Consider the following 22986-nt stretch of genomic DNA (forward strand, 5'->3'; position numbering starts at 1 on the left):
GTGAGCAGAGAAGGAACTATTTTGAAGATATGGCAGATCCTTTATGGAGAATACAGTGATTAAATCTAGTTTTATCAGAAAGATGTTTATAAGTATGTAAGTTTATAATACAATGACATCAAAATGACTTGACAAGAAAACACTGCAACGAAGTTAACAAGAGCTAAACATAAAAGGTGAATATACCCTCTAATGGAAGTTAATTATGTTACATTTATTAGAATTTTTTTTATATACCATTGTTTTTCATACATTTATATTTTATTTTTGGATATACTAATTGTGGTTCAAGAGATCGCATTATGTTTCAAGATATCCTGCTCGATGTCAGAAGAATCATAAAGACTTAAATAAAGCGAAATAAGTTTATAATTAGCGTTTAATGCACGGTGTCTATAAAGCCAAATATGGAAGACCATTCTTCAACAAAGATGGAGTTTTGTTGTATCTTCATTAGTTGAAATCTTATACAAATCTAACAGTGTCTTAGAAATAACTTACCAAAGCTGGGAATATATTTTATTTTAATTTATTAGCGCAACCCGTTAATTTGATTTACCAAAATTATGTATGACACTTTAATAATATTTAATCATGTAAATACCTGTACTCTTAATACAATACATTTTGAGTACTATTAACAACATATTGTAATTAGGAATATAATAATTAAGTGTGCTTTTTTAAAATATTTATAAAGTCTCCTACCTACCAACCAGGGTTTATCTGGACTGGACCTACAGATCAATCTGGGCTCCGAACCAGAGACCAACTTAGAGATCATCCAACTTAGAAGACATCCGATCTTACCCAAGCCTGTTTTATGACTAATTGAATGGTATTCCTTCACTAAGATGGATTTGGTCTGTTTCCTAATAGAGAAGAACCGTCAATACTTTTTTATATTGCCCTTCAACAACTCGTCTCTATTTTATTCGAATAAAACAGCTTTTTAATGAAAATTAAGAATGTTTGTGTTGTAAATCTTTAACATTTTATAACCTATATGTATATATATTAGTCATTTCTTTTAAGGGAACGTATAATTAATTTAATTACTTAAATCATGTTATGGATTATTTTTCAGGACAAAGTCCTGAGAGGTATTGTGAGCGCACCCAAATTCTGTAGGACTGATTAACCTACATCGAGACCTTCAGATACCCACAGTCAGTCAATAAATCAAGAGAATTGCAAGGGGGCATGAGAAAAGACTTCATTCTCATGAGAATATTGAAGTATTGCAGCTTTTGGATACCACCAGAACAGGACACAGACTCAAAAGTATCAAACCATCTGATCTTGTGTAGGATGGTGTAGTGATGTGCATATAATAAAAAAATACAGCAGTGACATATATGAACATTATTTCACCAGAGACCGAGTTTGGCCGATGGGTCCTCCTAGTTATATACCTAGATTTAAGTAATCATAAAAACAAATTCTAGGTTAGATGGAAATGACTAGTAACAATGTAATAATTAAATAATAATTTAAAATGTTATGATAAACATTTCGATAATGAACAACAACACTTAATTAGAAACAACACTTAACTGAATTTGAATTAGTTTATATTGTCGAACGTCTGTTGTAATTATATTAATTTTACATACATAATGGTGTAATTTGACATTAGTAGCAGGATTGCATTGTGATCTTCAAACATTTTCAATTACCTGTCATCCCCATGACTCAACAACACCGGGTCTGTATTAACTTCAGAGGATATATATGGGAAGGGGACTGATTACATATTAATTAATTCAACTAACTTAATGATACAGACAATCAGCAAACCTTTGAAATAATTCGAAGGTATTCGGACGCACGTTATGACGGTTTTCACTACCGAATGTTAATTACTTCTCCAGGGTGATGTTTATCGAGCTTTATTCCAATCGTTGCGTAATAAATCGGAGATGCATTTTCATGTACCGGACGCGTTTGTTGTCGATATTCCGAGAGGTCTGCGCGAGACAGCAGCGATAAACGAGCCGACGTTATTATAATTTTGAGATGTTTCAATTATTTTTCGATGACAGCTCGATTGGCAGTAAACAATGCGGAAAACAAGAGCTTTTCTTGTTGGTTTATGTTCGAGATACTCTAGATATTGGAGATTGTTTAGAGGGATTATTAAGTATATATTTACACATTTTGTGAAATTTTTCTTCTGGCGTCAATTGTGAAGTAAACTGTGGATCGTTGTGAAATATAATGTCGCTTTTTCATAACCTTAGAATCGCTACAGTTTTTGTTAGGCCCAAAAAGATTCTAATATGAGATAAAAAGCATGTCATAAGTTATAACAAATAAAATATTTTAAATATATATTTCATAATTTTGCAAGGTGAATATATATTATCGATATATCAATAATAATATACATAGAATTAAATCGAATATCGATAAAGTAATATATCAGCTTAGAATACCATTATATCTTTTACTATTACCATTATATTTTTTTATTTATTATATATTTTTAGGCGTTAAAATAACAGTGTTTAAAACATACTATACCATACATCCGATAACAAGGCGAGATGGGCCAGTCCAATTGTAATCAGAAAGGCAATAAATAAAGCACTACGACGATATACACATTAAGGTAGAATATGTACACTGAACACTATTTGGAATAAAGTCGACTAAACAAAAAATAAAAATTGGAGTAGTCTACAGTCTACCTAAATATAACATCAAAAAGAACAACATTCAAGAATACCTAACCACCTGGAAGAAGGATTTGTTGTTGGAAGGTAACTATCGCATTAACTGAAAAAGATTGACCGCAACCAAAGGCAAAAGGCTAAGCAATTCAAGAACGCAGCTGTAGTTATCAATTATCAGGCAAGCCTTCATATTAGCCTACTTACATTGATAAAATTCCTGATTTGCTAGGTTTTTCCATAACAAGAAAAGTGGCTCTCAATTTTATACAAATGGAAGAGAACTGGGACCTCAACTCTGTTTATTCAACCATTGTGTTAACTCTAAGCGAAAACATAATAAAAAAGGACAAGTGCCACCGTTAATAACAGAAATACTGATTGGTAAAGTTTTAGGATGAGCCTCAAGTGCATATTCAACCTGTAAACCAGTATCAAAAAATAGAGCAATTAGACGAAGAAGTTCAAAACTTTACGAGGGTTATTCAAAAAGCAGCACACCAAAATTCCGAAGTGATTTAAATAGATTCGGATATACTCTTCCATTCTTGCCATCTTTTGAAGGCGTCTACTTTTATCTCACCTCAAACTCATTACTGGTTCGATCATACACACTATATAACAGATTATTGATAATTATTAATTACAAAATATAATTCTGAGGGGTAAACACATAGTCTCTGATGCACCGAGATTTATTATTAGATCTATTCAACACAGCGTCATGTCAGTTCATGCAACCACACTTTAAATGTCAACTTCCAGTACTAGTACTTTACCCATTAAGTGGATATTCGATTTTGGGCTAGTTGTTTAGATATTTTGAGTTTTTTTTCGATATTAATGAACATCGATAATTTTATATATCGACAATTATCAGTTATTCGATATATCGTTGTATCACTACTTACATATGAACTATTGGCATCCTGGATTGGATTGCACCTTCAAGGTGGGAGCTCTGATATTGAAGCCTTCCTAATTAAGTTATATTGCTTAAGCAAGTGCTAACATTCCACATTAAGACTAAACTGGAGGCATCTTTCTTTATTGAAATAAAGAGGTTTTTGAATAGTACTTATTTCGAATAATACTGAAGGAATGAAATATATGAAAGATACAAATCCTGGCCTTTGATGCCCACTGATTGCTTGCTGGTGGCGTCATCTTTTCTCTTTTTAACAGTTATACAGGTATACAGTTTGATTTGCAGTTCTAATTAGTTTCAGTAACACTTCTGTGCTTGGTTAACTTCGGCAATTTTAACATCTCTGTGCCATATTTTATGTCATTTTGCAAGCGATCGAGAACTAAAATACAATCATATGAATGAAACTGATGAGATTTCCGATATCATTCGCTGATTTTATTTATATTCTTTAGTTTTCCTATTATTTGGTATTCCCAGTTTATCGCTATTTTATATATATAATATTTTATAATATTATATATAAAGATAATATCAATTATTCATATTATTTTATATAAACAGTGAATGTAAAAATTCAGACATAATTCACTTTGAGAAGGTAATATTGAAAAAAACAATAAGGGTACGGTTACCTATGTAGTCGATCAAGTATTTACAAAATTAGGACATGAATATAGCTTAGAATTGGGTTATTTATATAAAAATGCCATAAAAATAGAGATATGATAATATGGTTGCAGACAAACTAGTATTTAAACTTCAATGGAGGCTATATTAGAATAACTCTGAGGCAGCGGCGATTTGGAAAGATTATATTCAATAATATAATATAAAATAATAACAGTCAGTAATCAAATATATTGAATTTCGTAGTGACTTTAAAGCAGATAGGTGCTGAAACTTTGTTAAATGAGCTCAAAAGAGGTGAATATGTGCTGCTCCATAAGATATAATGTTATTTTATCTCTAGTTATCTATCTCAATTTAAATGACAGAAAGAAAATACAGCATGTTAAAGTTGACTCTAAATGTTGACTTACTGCTTTATAATGCCCTTAGAACGCTACCTAGTGAGGGAGATGAAATAGATTATATTTAGAAAGTAACTTTGGTTTATTATTGTTATTATTAAATATAGTGTATGTTATATGTTATATATTGATCATTATATATTGTTGAATAAAATATATTTGATGTACATATTATTTATTTTTTTTATAATAGAAATTATTTTTAAATTATATATTTTTAGCTTTTAGCGTATTAAAGAACATGACATTTGTACAAATACTGTTATCAAAAGTTTAACTTTTATTTAAAAGGACATTTTAAGTTAATTTATGAAACCTAGAAAATTAATGTAGTGCATTATAATCCCCGCACTCTCCGTGTAGTACCAAATTTCACGTCTCCAGGTGCCCACTTTTTTTCAAAAAGGGAGGGAAATTCTGTGTTAATCTGATTAATATACAGATTTTAAAAAATCTATGGGTCTTATTTGGAGGCTTATGTGTTAATGTTATTCATGTAGACCTTAAATCATTAGACTATAAAGAGATATATTGAAGTAAACCACTAGTTTTATATCGTAGAAATTTTGTTATACTAAATTGTATAACAGGTCAATTGAAAAGTTCCCAGCCTAACGTAGTAAAACATTTTTTTTGCAATTTTTTTTTAATCAATACAATTCCCTTGAAGGGCGATAGACTGATTATATCTACCCTCCAACATTTCGATCCTATTTTTGTAGTACGACTTAGATTCGTTCCGAGTCATCAACTCGTCGTTGTATTTGGTCAAAAGTGAGCTCGCGCGGCACGTACTTTGCACAGAGCTTTCTCACACCCAAATATTCGTGAATGGTATGATGTACACGTTCAGTTGATATCTTTAGAGTGTTTGCTATTTCATTCAATTTCAATTTACGCTCATTCACAATAAGCGAAATTCATTTTTATCCATTTTTTCACAGTAACAAAAGTTGTTTCTCTCAGTATACTATAATTAACAAACTGATGATCCGACAGCTGTCAAATTTATACAACCATGTTTTGAGGGTTAAGGCTAGCTAAAAACATATGGATTTAATTCTAGTAGCTCCATCTATGTGTCAGGCCGGAGACTTTTTATTTGACCTGTTAATATGTTATTTAATAATTATTTTCCACTGCCGAATCATTTCCATTAGCAGCAAAACCGATACAATCCTTCAAATTTATCATTTTTAGTGACTGACAGATATACGCCAGTTAATAAAATGTATACTGCACGAAATACTATGACTCTGAATACGGAAGACGTAAAAAATTCAATCTAATTTCGTATAAAGCTCGAGATCAATTGGTACATTACCAAAAATATATATCATCTCCCGTTGTATGGAAATATGCAAGCCTAGTCGGAATAAGGACGCATAAATTCTTTAATATTGAAAGAAAATCGTATTTTTCATAGCAGACCCAAATATATTTCACTTATAGAAGCTATGCACGCTAGCGCAAAATAAATATTGTAGTTCTGAATTGAAATATTCATTCAGTTGAGAAAATTGCTTGTATCAGATTACAAAGCACTTTTGGTTTGATGTATAAAAGAGATTATAATGGATTGAGTATTAATATTAACGATGAAGTGCAAATATAATTAAGTTACAAGCATAAAATTGTGATAGTATGACTTAAACAGATGATGAAATATTTCGCTATGTTACCATAAGGAATTATTCCATTAATTTTCGGGCAAGTAATCTGCTTTTTATATGATTTGTGTGTAGATTTTATCACCTTTAATTTGATTTTGCTGTTTATATTAGGTGCTTGCATGTAATTTGATGATGTTTCAGCCTATATTGAGAAAAATTGTTAGAATATATATTAATCAAAATATTTTCTATAGCTTTATACAATTTTTACCATCTTTCTAACAATACAGTTTGAATACTGTACGGAAAGAATGATGTTGGTTTTGGAGCTATCCGATCATCTATGCATTTTTGCACTTCTTCAGTATTTCTTTATCGTGGTGCTAGCTAAACTGTGCTTTATCGAGCCACAAAAAGTAGTAATAAGAAGAACAGAACTTCTCCTTCGAGCTGCAACCTTGTATATTTCCCAAATCACAATAACTCGGAGGGTATGAGATATCGGAGGGTATAATTCGGAGGGTAGTGATACAAGAGTATGACTTTGCACTGGATCTGTAGTAACCCATCATATGCACACATTCCTCTTCATAATACATTCCTCCTCAAAATACGCCATCGAAAATTATTCTCTATTCCCGGACAAGAACTTAAACCGCAATGGTGAAATGGCTTGAAGTGGAATTTTCATTCAATTCATGTAGCACCGGCTTGTTTGGCCTAGTGGTAAAGAAGACAGCAGGGTCCTCCTCTTGTTGCGATAGTCGCGGGTTCGAATCTTGTTGCTGCATGGTCGTAAATTTATGTTTGTGATTGTTTGACATTTGCGATTGTCCTTAGGCAAGTGCGCAACATCCTGCAAGGGAAATGATTCCAATCACACCAGTAATTAGGCTGGGTAAGACCGGATGTTTTCTGGGATTATCTCCAGGTTGGACACTCGCCAGTCTGTAGACTTATTGACCAGGACCGTTGTTCGCTACCCACGTTCCATTCATTATTTTTTTTGGTCAGGAATCAATTAACATTTGAGAGTGCCAAGCTGCTGAAAGTTCCCTGAGAGTTAAACTATCTTTCTGGATTAACAAGGCTGGCATTATCTAAGAATATCTTAGGTCCTCTAGTGTTTATTATTGATTTAAAAATTACCATTTTTAAATCAAAAGGGAATTAAAGCATTAATTGGGATATGACGCAACAATATCACCATAAGATTCTAACAGTTTTTAATGGTCTTCGGCAGTAGATTTCTTCAAACCAAGTAATAAACGTCGAAAACATAATTTGGAACAACTCAATAACATTAATAGAAAAGAGTTATATATAGAGGTGTCTCAAAACATGAAAATTAAGAATTGTTTATGTTAATACCTCACATTTTCACCAATAGATATCGAAACGTCTAATAGTTTATATGTAACTGTTTCATTCTGATTTCAAGTAGCGATTACCTCTTGTTATTTAACCAAAAGTGCAGAATGATTAGGGAAAAACCAGCGTTTCGGAAAAATAATTCATCTGCAACCAAGTTTCATCGTTAGGCTACTCTTCACGAACATAACCATTAAAGAAGCAATAAATATCATAAAAAGCAAATACAAGATATCTGAAGAGAATAAATTTTGTAAATTTGTTTTGTTTGAAATACATTTACTTCATTGCCAAAGAACAAAGGCACAAACAAGTGATGCGTTCACTGCTACCTCCAATTATCACAAAATTATCCAAGAAAAGACTAAAAGCTAAAAACAAGCATTGCCAAGATAGGTATATACGTTTTTATATATAGGTATATATAGATAGGTATATGTATTGTATTTATAACTGTTCAAGAAAATAATTCACGTTGATGTTAAGTTGCCAATCATTCTGCGGTTATTCAAAAAGTCTTTTATGTATAAAGTAAATTTGGAAAGTAATTTTGCTTTTTGCCAGTGCACCATTGAGTGCGACTGTTTTATTATGTCCTTTCTTGACAACTGTTCAAACAGCTACTAGATCATAGATGCCAATGACTGGTGTTTTTTTGCAACTGTTTTTTTTTCGAACCCTGTTTTTCAATTTTACTTGAAGTTATTGGATTTACAACTCTTTGGATTTACAATTTGGAAATATAAGTAAAGTTTCATAGCCATCAACATTGTTGGAAGATATTTGCTAATTATTTAGGAAACTGATTCGTCTTCGATCGATCTATTTTTTTAACTATTTTAAGGTATTTTTTTGGTATTATTGTTGTAAGTTAAATAACTTACAAAATCACGATATTTCTCCTTAATTTTTTTTTACTCAATTAGACAAATAGTCTGTTTCTGCTACTAGTTTTGTATTGACTTGATTTATTGTCGGTTTTACGTACTTGCTGTTAGAATTTCCCATTTATTTTGTGGGTGGTTTATCTCTAGTATGTTTTTAACATACTATACCTTTAACACTTTCTTAAGCACTCATTCTAAATCAATTACAATATGCTCATTTGTTTGTTAAAACTTGATAGATGGATATATATTAATACTCATCTCGCGTATCCCCATAATTGTCTTGAATACTAATACAGCTGGATGATATGGTTTTCGATTCGAAGAAGTAAATTACTATCGTCGTTTACTATTTCAATGGCATAAATATGTCACTTGATTGACTCACTGAGTTATTTACCCTTAGTGATGAATAATATCAGCTCAAAGATGTATTTTTGACATTTAGATCTTCTCTAATTATGAAGTCATTTTATGATCCTTGATTATATTTTGATAATCTCTTCCTTATAGCGCATATCTATAACAGATAGAAGACATAATATGAAAACTATGCGACAATAATACGTCTTATTGCATCTTTACAACATTTAACCGCTAATTAATGATGAATCTTCAGTTTATATAAACTACAGATTCATAGATATATACCAAGTCTTTTAAGTTATATCTCACTGTATTATTCGCTTTTTTCTGGGATATTTAAAATAAGCGAGCAGTGAAATATCTTATCTCTGTATCGTTACTTAACGTTTAAAGCATACTTTGGTGCCTCCCAGTAATGACAGCTTGTATAAAATATAGTAAAACATCATCGGTAAAGACGTGAAATTCAAAGTGAACTGACACAGACCAACGAACATTAAAGTTTTAAAGTGTTAAAGTGTTAAAGTGTTAAAGTGTTAAAGTGTTAAAGTGTTAAAGTGTTAAAGTGTTAAAGTGTTAAAGTGTTAAAGTTCTGTGGCCATACATCATAAAACTACCGCGGCAAAAGTAATAACAAAACTCAGCACTCACTTGGGTATTACTCTTTCGACAAATATAGTACGTATATAGAAGCAGTTCAGCTGCTTCAGAGAGCTAACATTCATGGAAGAGCTGGTTAGCAACATCCTTGGGCGACATAATCGTGGAAATCGACCGGTCTCATTAATATCACGAAGTTCTTTTTAAAACTAGCTTATTGCTGCCAAAAACTATCATATTCCAAGACGATAGGGACATAAGGGCAAAACACACAGTCAGAGTTATTCAGTTTCGATTTGTGAAGTATCAGAATATATTCAGAGATATTCTCTGGCCAGCAAAATCGCCAGACTTCAACATAATTGAACCGTGATGGGGAGTTTTAGATCAGAAAGTGAGGAGTAGATTACTATCTCCAACATCACTAAAGTAATAAGCGGATATTTTGGTAACAGAGTTAGACAATATTTCATTGGAAACTATTCGCACACTTTACGCTTTACGAATCCATTTCACGAAGGAATTCAGCTGCTTTAAAAGCAAACGGTGGCCCAATGCCTTATTAATTAATAAATATTGTTTATGTGTCAGGATTGCATATTATTTTGCCCTGTAGGTGGGCCGAAAATTCCAACGACTGTAGAAGGAAGGAATTAATATTGTTGATAACTATTCCGCAACAAATTTTATTGAATAAGATAAGATAATGTTTTAGTATGTATATGCAAGCATCAAGTAAATTTAGGAAATCTGAACAAAATTCTTGCTCTTAATAATTAATTATTGCTTGATCCTCCTAGCACTTGAAATAATCGTTAGCAAAAAGGCATAGGAAAATAACAGTGTTACTTTATATTTTAATTACCACAGTCTTGCTTACTTTGAATAGATTTTATAGTCCACGTAGACACATTCTCCTGTGTACATCGCTTGTTAGAAACTAGAGCGAATGAAAACCGCACAGTCTGCTTTTAACGGTTGCCGTATTAATTAAACACAAGAAGAGAACCAAACAGGGGCTAGTATTCGTTGGCCAAGATTAAACTTAACTTTTCAACAAGAACAATGATCTTCGTTAAGCTTTTTATACGTCTTTTGTAAACAGAAACGCAGCGTTTGTTTAGGATTTTCGCGATTGGACTCTGCATTTATTTTTGTTTTTCTTGTGATATGTTTTAAACATATATATTATATATATTGCTCTTCGTTAGTCTCGCTAAAATTAGAGAACGACTGGATTGATTAAACTAATATAGGTTTTGAAATATTTGTGTGGTGGACTCCCCACAAATATGGTGGAAGTTTCATATTGAAAATATGGAACGATTGCAAAAAAATAGTAAAAATAAAAATTTTGTTTTCCCATATAAAATATAGCTGTCACTGTAATCAATAGTTTCACTGTCATTGTCATCAATAGTTTCATTTTCACGAGGAAACGACATTATTGCCGTTTTAAATATATTTTACCTTTGTTACTATTCAGTCACAAATTTAGTGCGCGAGAACTTTTTTTGTCTAACTACGTCGGTCGTCGAAGTCAATCAAATGTGCGACGTGCTACCTCAGGAACTATCGCCCTGATGACCAGCGAGAAAGACAGAATGATAATAGTCCTATTGGTATGTCAGAATTGCGTTTAAGACTGAACATTACAGGGTACAGCAGGATGCATATCAAACACAACAACAGCGAGCACGACACAATGAAATAAAAAGATTCCGCAGAAGCAGTCTTCCTGTGATCCAGAAAGGAGCAGCATTCCACCACGATCCGAAAATAGACTATGGTGTGAACAAACGAGTTCCAATTGGTGATATGACAATCGTTTTGCAATATTGAAATTTGAAATTGCCACACATGGTACGAGTACGTTTTTGAGATGTGAAATGATTCTAACCACTTCTTGACCAACATTTTAATATATAATTTGGTTCTAAATGACTTAGTTTGTCGCAGTGTATACTATATAGGGCAGTTTCATGCTTTCTTTTAAGTGGTTATAGCATAAATGTTTTTGGTAAGAATGAAATTTGTTTTAGAAATATGTTAAAACGTTAAAACATCTTAAAACAGTCGTTGATACACATTTACCAGTTACTGGGAATGCTGTTACCACTACCAGCTGATCAATTAAATTATTAATTATATGTTAAATTAATTAAGAAATTAAGATTAATAATATAATTATTAATATATAAAATATATAAATATAAATATATATATATACATACATATACATTTAATAACAGTAGATTTCCTTGCCACAAAATCTCTATTATGCTTGTCTAGTTCTAATTGTTTTCCTAATGTTCTATGTCTCTTCATTGTCTTGAAGGTGATAATTTTTAATAAATTAGAAAAGCTGTTATTTAGTAATATAATGTAAACTTATAGAACAAAAGACATAAAAGGGGATGATTTAAATATGTTCACCAAAATGAACCAAATGAAGTAATATATATAAAAATAGTGATGAAAAATTGTTGGAAAAAGAAACCTGGTGACTGAAGTGTGCAAGAGGGAATGGCAGAAAAAATAAATTTTATATATTTTCTTCTTTTAATTAATCATATAATAAAGATCATATTAAATAGAAATAAGAACATATATAATGTAGGGTAAAAAGGCAAAGTATTATCTATAACTAATGACATGAGATTCCAAGCTTCTACCCAATTTGCAGGAGAACAGATTGGTTTACAGAAACTACAATTCGCCGTTGGTGGCCTTATCTATGAAATGCGATGCTTGTGTTTTCTAGTAAGGATATTTCCTAATTTTAATAGCTCTATTCACCTTTGGTATCCCTACATCCTGAACTGCGAAACTTTATCTCAAACTCCACTAAAGTTTGTCAGGGAATGCTTCAAATAGGCCATTTCTTTTCTTGATAAGTAAGTTGATGTCTGCTAACTGAATAAGTTCAGACCAGAACAGCTCCATGATGTTTCCGGAATCCTACCGAATGCAAATAAAATTGTTTCTCTCGTCGTCGCTGGGGAACTTCTTTGATAGCTCCCGTAGTAAACTGTTTTTGGAGCCCTTCTATTTATTTGTATTGTTAGCACCGGCGATTCACAGACTTTTAATGTTTCTGCGTCAGCCATTTAATTTCTTCTCTGAGCGCTGATACCCTTAGGTACCCGTGTACATCACCGTAGGCCCACACTGACTTCTGAATTGCTTTATATATAACAAAAATTTATTGCGGAGTGAGTATTCGAATTTTCGAACAAGCACTACAGTTTTTTGACCCTCATACAAAGTTCTGTTAGTTTTTTTAACATGGTCTTTCCGCTTGAACTTGGCATCCTGTGTCATGTACAAGTATTTTTCTATGTTCCCATATGGTATTACTCTAAAACCAATTATTACTGGTAGATAGTCTATTTTTTGTATTTGATATCCACATGCGCAGACTTCGTAGTAATCAATGTTATTCTCTTAGTAATGTCTATTTATACTGTATTTACAGTTGTCTCAATATTGTTACTTGTAGAGAATAGCGCAGTATTATCAGAAAATATTTTTACTACTTCACCTTTAGATATATCAGTAGTATTTAATAAATACAAATAGTTGTCCAATAACGACAAATGTTAGGTCACCATGTCATGTTCTGGCACTTAAAAGTATAGAATTTGAGAGTCTGGCTCATCTGACCAGATAATTTGTATGCCAACTTATGTTCGAAGCCCTCATACTTCATCAAAAACTTGATCCACGTCTAGAAATATAACTGAACAATTATCTTCTTTTAGTTCATACTCTAGACTGGTGGGCCATGAGGACCTGGCTATGTGGTAATTTGCAATAATTTTTCCACAGGTTCTCCCATGTTTTTTGTTGCATTTAAAAAAATATTATTAAGATTCTAATAAATAAAAAAAACGTATTTCCAAATTAAAATAACTGCTAAAATGTTACAGTTCCTTTATTATTCATCTAATTATATCAAAACAGTTTACACAAGGGCAAAGTTTGTTTTAAGTTAATTTACTGAACTTCCCAAAGACGGTACAAAATTTATTGAATAGTTACATACAAAACGTAAAATCAATTATAAGCAAGAAATTTTCCAAGTCCTAAATAAGTTTAAAGCGTTCCGCTACATTTTTGCAAAAACCAAAAACTAATTTAAAGTTTAAGTAACTTTTGGGCTATATATATATATACGTATGTTTCGGTCTGAATATTAGAAAACTTTTTAAATTTGGGTATTTACCTAGTGCTCGATCCTATTATTAATTTCGTAACAAGATCTAGCGGATAAGCTCATTAAATTGATTCTCTCTCCATAATTATTCGAAATTAATTGATATTTTAATTGGTTGCGTATTATATAAGACAATGGTTGAAAAGAGTCCAGTCTAGTATCTGTTAGTTTAGTTATTTTTAACAAGGGTAACTGGTATTTGTGGTTAAGAGGAAAATCTTCCGAGATACGAAAAAACAAATAGCCATTAAGGCTCAGAAATAGAGAGTACGGTGGGTGTAGAAAAAATTCCAATCAGAACTCGTTCTATTTAACCGTAATTCTGCAGGTAAAGGTGTAGTTTAGTTCGTAGTAGGCTTAATATATGTCACTATTAAGGAAAAATTTATTCTATATACCATGTTTTAAAAATTATTCCACTGATAATAGTTAATAGTAATATATAATTCAAAATAATTTCAAAAATGTTTCACATCTTTCTGGCAAATGGCGATCGTGTGCCGAAAGAATAATGTTGGTTTGATACATCTTCAGAATTTTGAAACCGTGTGTCCACTAATTTTAGCATTTAACATCCATAGACATCTGATTAACGTAAGATTCATAACATGAATATAAATATATATGTGATTATATGACTATATTAATATGTGACTAGATAACTAGTCACAATAGTCTATAGAAAACTCTTTTTTACCTGCTGGCAATGAAATCGTGACCATGAAACAGAATTTTCAGTCAATTCATGTAGTAGCCATTCTCCTTCCTTTTAGAATTCTTCCCATATCATATAGATGTTTGGAAATAGTTGATTTATGAATTGCTAAGATGCCTAAGAGTTTTTTGAGAATTTGAGCTCGAACTCTTTTGATCCTACAGACCATTTATGTCAAAATTACAACTGTTTAATAATTTTAAACCAAAATCGACAATTGTGATATAGTGACGTAGCAGCATCAATAGTTTAAAAGTCTCATAGACTGAATAACTAAATAAACTATCTTGCACACACTTATTTTTTGTAAAAAAATTCAAAACCTTCCATCAACATATATAGCTGATTAAAATAAATGTAAAGACCAGTTATATAGGGTCTGTTAATGATCGTTTCATTTTCGTATGAGATTGAAGACTTATTCTCAAAAGATTCATTTTTATTAATTAATACTGAAATGCTTCGTAGTAATTGAAATTTTTGATAAATTCGTTTTTGACATTTTCAGTCAAAACGTGTTTGATGACCTAGAAATTTAAGAGACCAGTAGAGCGCTAGATGATCACTTTATTATAGTACAACTAAAACATGCGACTTTAAAACCCTTTGCTGGCAAAAACCGAAATATGTTTTTCCCATGTTATATAATATAATTCTGATAGATAATTGATAACCAAGACACAGAGTTAATCTAAACCTGCCATCCAAACTTCCAAACCGAAATGTGCATTAATGCTGCATCTTCCTCGTAATCCTCTTTCTCAACCAATGCTGTGGGATATCCAACGTTCCTCATGAAGTTTCACCATCGTTAACAAATTAAGCACAGTCGTTCTAGCCTTATATATTAACCTCCTATTATTTCATTGCTCTTTTTGATTGTTTTTATTTTGGTTAAAAATCGAGTTCAACAAGTCTAGCGAAAATTCAACAAACATATTTAATAGCTCACTTGAAAAGTCCCCAGGCTGACACATAGATGGCGCTACTAGAATTAAATCCATATATTTTCTAATTAGCCCGAGCCCTCAAAAGATGCGTGTATAAATTTGACAGCTGTTGGATCATTAGTTGGTGAATTATAGCATTTTGAGTGAAGCAACTTTTGTTATTGTGAAAAAAATTGATAAAAACTAATTTCACGTGTTGATAAAATATTGCTTTTTGAAGCGATAAAATACAGTTGAAGCAAAAACTTGGCTTGATGTCGAGTTTGCGTGTTCAAATTTAGAAGTGCAGAAATGAGCACCGGTTGTTACCGACGAAAACATTTAAAAAAATTACAAAATGATCTTCAGTGGCCGTAAATTGACATAAAATGAAATAGCAGACACTCTAAAGATATCAACTGAATGTGTATCATACCGTTCACGAATATTTGGGTATGAGGAAGCTCTGTGCAAAGTGGGTGCCGTGCGAGCTCACTTTTAACCAAAAACAACGACGAGTTGATGATTCGGAGCAGTGTTTGAAGATGATCAAGCTTAATAAACCCGAGTGTTTACGTGGATATGTGACAATGGATGAAAGATAGTATAATATAATTATTTCACTCCGAAGTCCAATCGACGATCATCCGAGTGGACTGCACACGATGAACCCGCTTCAAAGCGTGGGAAAATGCAACAGTCGTCTTTTAAGGTTATGGCGTCTGTATTTTGGGATGCGCATGGAATAATTCTCATTGACTACCTTGAAAGAGGAAGGACCATCGACAGCGACTTTTTCGTAGCATTATCGGACCGTTTAAGGGACGAAATCGCTGAAAAACGAAAGCATTTGAAGGAAAAGGAAGTGATACTTCACTAAGACAATGCACCGTGTAACAGGTTAGTGAAAACGATGGCAAAAATCCATGAATTGGGCTTCGAATTGCTTCCTCATCCACCGTATTCTCCAGATCTGCCCCCCAGCGACTATTTCCTGTTCTCAGATCTCAAAAGAATGCTCGCTAGGAAGAAATTTTCGTCGAATGAAGAGGTGATCGTCGAAACTGAGGCCTATTTTGGAGTTAGTTGGAGGGTCGCTATAATCAGTGTATCACCCTTGAAGGGAATTATGTCGAATAAAGAAAACTAATTTTGCCAAAGGAATGTGTTTTATTATGGTAGGCCGGAGACTTGTTAAATCGCCATGTTGATCTGTTAAAGCTTCTCTAGGTGAAGGCATTTGATTACATATATACTAATTACATAATCATTATCCTTAATAATGAATCATAGTTTTATGTAATTAGTTCCTGTTAAAATTATACTTAAAGCTTTTAGTTATGTTCACCTCATTAACGAAACCCTTTGATCTCCCTATGAGTGGTCGATTACTTACTTTTAGACTTTACTTAAGACCAATACAATTGATTTATCAGTCAATATTAAACCGACTAGAAACCCAACGCTGCTAAAACAAATTTCATCGCTCAATTACCAATACTTATTACTAAATCACTAAAGAGGAACTGCACTATGATCTCTACATCAAAAGGAATCACAAAGTTATCCTTAGGCTACTAAATCACAATAAAAGTGGAACTAATACAACAACTAAATAACACCCAAGAAATCAAGACTTTGAAGGGAAAAAATCACATGAACCTGCATAAAGTCTGTAAAGGTAACTATTGACTTTAACTTAGCATATCTAATAAAGTTATTTATAATAAAAAAATTGTCAAAACAAATCAACAAATCAAAAATCACGAAATCTAATTTATAACATTTATCTTTGTTTATTTTTAGTACGAAGCAATTCTTAATATACGTTTGTTGAGCATCTCCATATTTCATATTCCATTTTCTGATCCCTTTAATCTCTCAAATAACTCTTCGAGAAATGCTGCGACAAGAAACGGTTCCATTGTGTTCCATTGACGTACATCGCTTTCGAGATTCTCGTAACTTTTAAGCCCCTCCGAGACAGACAGTCGTCACTGTTTCTCCATAAACGGATGGAACAGAAAATATACGTCATAAAAAATTAAACGTTCTAATAAAATGAGTTCGTATTACGGATTGAATTTCATTAGGTACGGCGTTTAAATAACATTTTAATAGAAATCTATTATATTATTAATCTGTTGTCATATGTTTCAAAAATTAGTTTTTAACATTTTAAGTCAAAACGTGTTTCATGACTTAGTAATATGTTGGTTACAGAATAAATAAAAAAGAAAAGCAAATTCGAGCCTTTTTCACGATGTCCAAAGCAAATTTATTCATATAAATTTCGAAAATTAGTCGATGCTATAATGTATAGTTTTGATCCATGCCTTCTCTTCACTTTTCTAGCAAGAAACATGATTCTGTGTAGTGCACAACAGTGACTTCCACTTCCACAGGGAAGTTCTTTGATTTGTGGACGAAAAATTGAACCAAGTGATGACCATTAAGAGAATGTTGTTGAATAAATGGTGGTTGGACAGGACACGATTTGTGCTTTTCCAGTCACTAGTCTGTGTGGCCTAGCGTCTTTTAATTTAATTGTCCACATCAATTTCTCCGGTTTTGAACCAGGGTTTTTATAGCACATTAATGTTGCTCGTGATCCACTTTTCACAATCCGTATAACTCATTTAATAAATAGCTTGATTTCGTTTTGTTTTAGCAGATATTTACAAATGGAACTTCTTTCCGTATCCTGTCCTGTGTTCGCACCATCAAAATAAAAAACATATGATTGAATAAGGATAACCAGACTACAACAAGATATCCGACTTTAAAGTCATCAACTAGAATAAGCTGAAAATATTTTTCCAGTGTAATAGTAACTATTACTTATATAATCATTACAATGATAATGGAGTGAAACATAACTGTTAAAATAAGTTCAAAACTTGCTTTATCCTGCTGAGTTGTCCCGTCTAAAATAGGACGTTATTCCTAATGATTAATAAAAATCTCTGTTTTCTGGTTCTAGTTTCTTTGGCAGTCTTTAATCAACAAAGTCAAAAGGAATTATCTAGTTTTTCAACAATAGGTTTGAAAATATATAAAGGAAGTGCGTTAGGGAAATTCAAGTTATCTCAAAATAAAGATTTCTTTGTAGTCAGAAATATTGTGGTACTATCGTGGAATCAATATATTTTATAATTTTAACCTACGCCAAGGAAATGGGTAACTTCGAAGCTCGAAAAGTTAAACGGATGAAACAGAAATTGTACGACATAAAATATTAAATATCCTAATAAAATGAGTCCTTATTACGGATTGAATATCATTAGGTTCGACGGTTAAATAACATTTTAATAGAAATCTATTATATTATTAATCTGTTATTGTCAATTTGATTCATAATAATGTCGTAATTAACTTACAGTTCGTTATTTGCCCATTAACTTAAAACAATCTGACGTTTAAAGTTTCATGATTAATGGCCTGTCTGGATCCTTTGTTGCACGAACACCACCGAACACTAAATTTAAGAGAAGTCCCACTAAAGTAAAAAAAAAATACTGCCAGCGTAAAAACGTTTTATTGCTGTTCTCAGTGGAAACGATTGGGCTCTAATAAAATGTTTTTACTCATTGTAGAGAAATGTTTCTCCATATTTCGATTGGAACATGTAATAAATTATTATGGGATCTTTTGAATTAAATACGATTTATACACAAGGAATATAGATTAAAGGGCACGATGTGTAATTTTGAAATGTCTACTCCACGATAGTTTTACGCATTAGGTGCTTGCATGTGTTATGAAAATGTCTTCATATTAAAAACCTATTTATTGAGAAAAACGGGTATATTTGCCCATTTTTCCTGCTTGGTGATACCGTGTCGAAAGAATGATGTTGGTTTGGTAGCAATCAATTTTCTCAGTTCTTCAGCACTTCGAGTCTGCCATACTGCTGTCAAGCTTAACTGCATCGATCTGTACAAGTGGTAATTAGAAGGCCTGGATGCGGATGCGGTGGAATATTCCATTAGCACAGTATAGCCCTCACAACTCTTGCAAAGTCCATTCTTGTTGATATGACAACGGTATAATTCAGTAGAAATAGATTAATTCACTTTTTGCAGCAAGATTGTATGACCATCAATATTCGGTGTTGCTGGCTTTGTAGTGCAGTGGTTAGGGCGACAAGACGGTCCTCCTACTGCTTCGATACTCCCGGGTTCGAATCCTGCTAGAGCATGAAACGACTTTATGTTTGTGATTGAAATTGTTTTTAGAGACATCAGTGGAATACCTAACAAGCCATAACCATCCCCGTCGCGCCAGTAACCAGGCTGGGTAAGACCGGATGTCCTCTGCAATAGTGTCTAAATTGATCGTGGTTCGGAGCCTACGTTAAACTGTAGGTACAGTCCAGATGAACCCTCGTCGGTAAAAAGGAGACCTTAAAATTTATCATAAAAAAAATTTGGTGTTGATGTTGTTGGCTCTTCTGGACTAACCCATGTCTTTTTGCACTTATAGGGTTATCGTTCAAATCCACTTTTAACCAGTACTCTTCTTTTTTTTTAGTTAGTGTGCACTGAAACCGCAACATAGAAAGGGTTTTAAATGACATTTTCAGTTAATTAATGCACTAATTTAATTTCCACCTTTTGGATACTTACTACTGCATATATACGTTAGGAAACAATTGATTGCAATGCTACAATGTTGTCTGCAAGTTGCAAATCTTTGAACATTTTTGGCTATCGAAGATTTGAACATTTGATTTAACATGAAAGTCACCACTTTTAGATCACTGAAGACTAAATCGAAAATTGGGATATAAGGGAGTAGCATCACCATAAGTTTTTCAAAATGTTTAATGGGCTTAGGCAGCAGATTTCATTAAATGAAACAAGAAAAGTAAGGAATATCGTAAAAGTAATTTTAAGCCTACAGCCGTACACTAAATTCTTTAAATTTTTTGTTTATATTTTTACTTTTCTCTCTCTTAATATACATTCCCACTAAGAGATTTTCCACTGAATTACTTAGTGCTCAGACATTATTAAAATCAGATGGCTTTTTCCATTTGACGACGTTATACACATTTAGAGGTCTAAACGGTTCTGTCTTGACGTGACTCCGGAGTGTTCTTTAATGGCAATCAGAAAATCTGATAATGTTTGTGACCATATTGATTTCTAGGTGGCAATGGAGGTCACAAACACGTACACTCAAAGCACATTCACAATACACTTCAGTATTTTATTTAGGAAATTTAAAGTATACATTAAGTAACACAATAATACTAATTGGAAATTTGTTCTTTTATATAGAGAAATATAACAAGCATCGAATTATCGAAGATGCTCCATGAACTTAATTAAAACTGTCGTTACTTAGAAGGACAATATAAAGACAAAGTTGATGTAAAACTCTTAATTTTAGTGTGTTTTTTTCATGTTTATGAAACACTACATTTATTTCAACCACAAAAAACTAATTTTTAACATAATAAAATGCACATCGACAAAAACGGATTTTATTGGTGATTTGATTTTAACGGAGAAATGATAAACTAAAATCTAATTTATAACGTCAATATGGCAGAAAGTTACCCTTTTCGCAATACTCCAGTGCTGATCAAAATTCGGGAAGAGGTTTTTAATTCGACAGTATTTTATTTGATCCCAGATAAATGAGTTCACATATAAATCTACATGGTTTAGAACTTACAGTTCTAGAAAAATTTTTCAAATAATATTGTTCATAAATATTAGATTAATTGAAATACATTTTATTATTTACTAGTTATGTTTTAAGATAAATGAACTTACCGTATTACTTATGGCGGTCATCCAATCACTAAAACAAAAAAAAGTATTATTAACTGCACCTAATTTTTTACATAATTCGTTCATAATATTAGAAAAAAAACACATAATAAGTTGCTGCTATACAAATAAGTATTAAAACTCACCGAAACCTAGGAGATCTACTTATAGAGTTTTCTACAGAAACTAATATAGTCAGTGTTCGAGAAATTCGCGAAAATCAAATTATTTCAAATTACTGGATCCCGATTTTTTTTTAAATTTTTTGAGATCAGAAAAAGAAAGTTAAAAGTCGTAGGGAACTTAGTCTAGAAAATATATTGGATATTTCCTTTCTTTCCGAATTCTTACATTTAACTTTCCCAACAGGTTACTACAATAATTTAATATTATTGTTTTATTACTTTAAAAGTATCCTCGTAAGGAATTCCTCTTGTAATTTTGAAAAACTGATTTTAACTCTTTACGCATCGCTCCTCAATAACTTATTCCGATTCAAGTTCACAAAATCACATTCATTGTAATAAAACATAACATAATATCCCTTTGATCTTTGCTTTGTTTCCTGCTTGCGTAAAACCTTTTGAACCAAAAAAATAAACACTTAAATATTACAGAATATTCGCAAAATATATTGAGATTCTAAAACAAATTTTATAAGCAGTCTATTATATTTTAAAACCATGTTTTATGCTTTTGGTACAATTTTCTCCATAGATCGTCTTCTAGCCTGTTACAACCACAGTTAAACAAATAATTCGGAATTAAAAAGTGTCATACATGTACCCACATGCTGCAGGTATAATTAAAAATATCGATATTACCGAGTATGGGCCAGTTATTGAGGAAATCAAGAACCCTTGATTGAAATTGATTTTTGACGTGGACTCCGAAGTTTTAAAAGATTTGTTTAATATTTATAATTGCTTGCTGAAATGTATTTAGTAGAGGAAGTACGACAACTTATGTTAAGCAAATGTTATTTCCTTGTTAAGAATCATTGGATATCCTGAGATGTATTTCAAATAGTATGTAGTTTCAAATAATTGTATAAGCAAAAATATATTTTTGTAAATATGATTATCTAGATCCGAAGAACGTGTCCCACCGGATTGACAAATAACACTTTTTGTTCCACTACATATAAAGGTGGATACAAATGACCATAATAATTATAGAGAAATGATTATTGTGAAAAGAGTATTTGGTAGACTATGAAGCAAAATAGTATGGGTTATACTAGAACTAACAGAGAGTATTAGTGTAGTCAAATTATAAGAAAAATTCGAGAAATATATGGGATAAATACCAACACATCTAAAAGTCAAGCAGATCAGGGCTAGTTTGACCCTGTTGAAAATATTAATTTATGATATAATAAAATGTAAGAGAATATAGAAAGATAATGAATAAAAGCAAAACGAGTCGTGGCAGAATCATAATTAATAAACTTCCAAGCTAAAGATTAAAAATAATGCAAGAAAATGCCTTTTAATATATGAGTATAGATGTCAAAGAAAATGTAAGGCAAGACAAGGATATTCGCGCTATTCATAGTGATTGCATTAACAAAAGCAACATTTAAATTTAGTTGCAAGACATCAGTATTATTACGAAGGTATAAAGCCAAGCAGTTGAAATAAAGTACCTCAGCTGACTCTTTTCTGGGTTTAACAAAGATAGGCAGAATGAGAAATAAACTTATAAGAAACTACAGCTACAGCTAAAGTTACAGCTTATGGAGTACACAAAGAAGGTAAATAGAATCTGAACAGTAAGGACCGATAGGAGGAAGATTAAAGGCGAAAGAAAGAAACCTGGGATGAACTGGTGATACTGAACAAGGTGATACTGTAGAAGAGCCAA

The 22986-nt window shown here is 32.0% G+C and overlaps 1 protein-coding gene across 1 annotated transcript in view; it reads right to left on the reverse strand.

Annotated features, from left to right (window-relative positions):
• LOC143200580 (uncharacterized) overlaps window positions 1-22986 on the reverse strand; it is a 160556-nt gene that overhangs the window by 28477 nt on the left and 109093 nt on the right. The window contains exon 4 of the mRNA XM_076411041.1: window positions 21124-21151. Coding sequence (XP_076267156.1) covers window positions 21124-21151 — 28 coding nt within the window. The remainder of the gene's footprint in view (window positions 1-21123; window positions 21152-22986) is intronic.

This window comes from Rhynchophorus ferrugineus, unplaced genomic scaffold, assembly GCF_030347505.1.
Source record: "Rhynchophorus ferrugineus isolate W39M unplaced genomic scaffold, kcgeb_rfMv2 rfM8, whole genome shotgun sequence".
In the NCBI taxonomy this organism is placed as follows: domain Eukaryota; kingdom Metazoa; phylum Arthropoda; class Insecta; order Coleoptera; family Curculionidae; genus Rhynchophorus; species Rhynchophorus ferrugineus.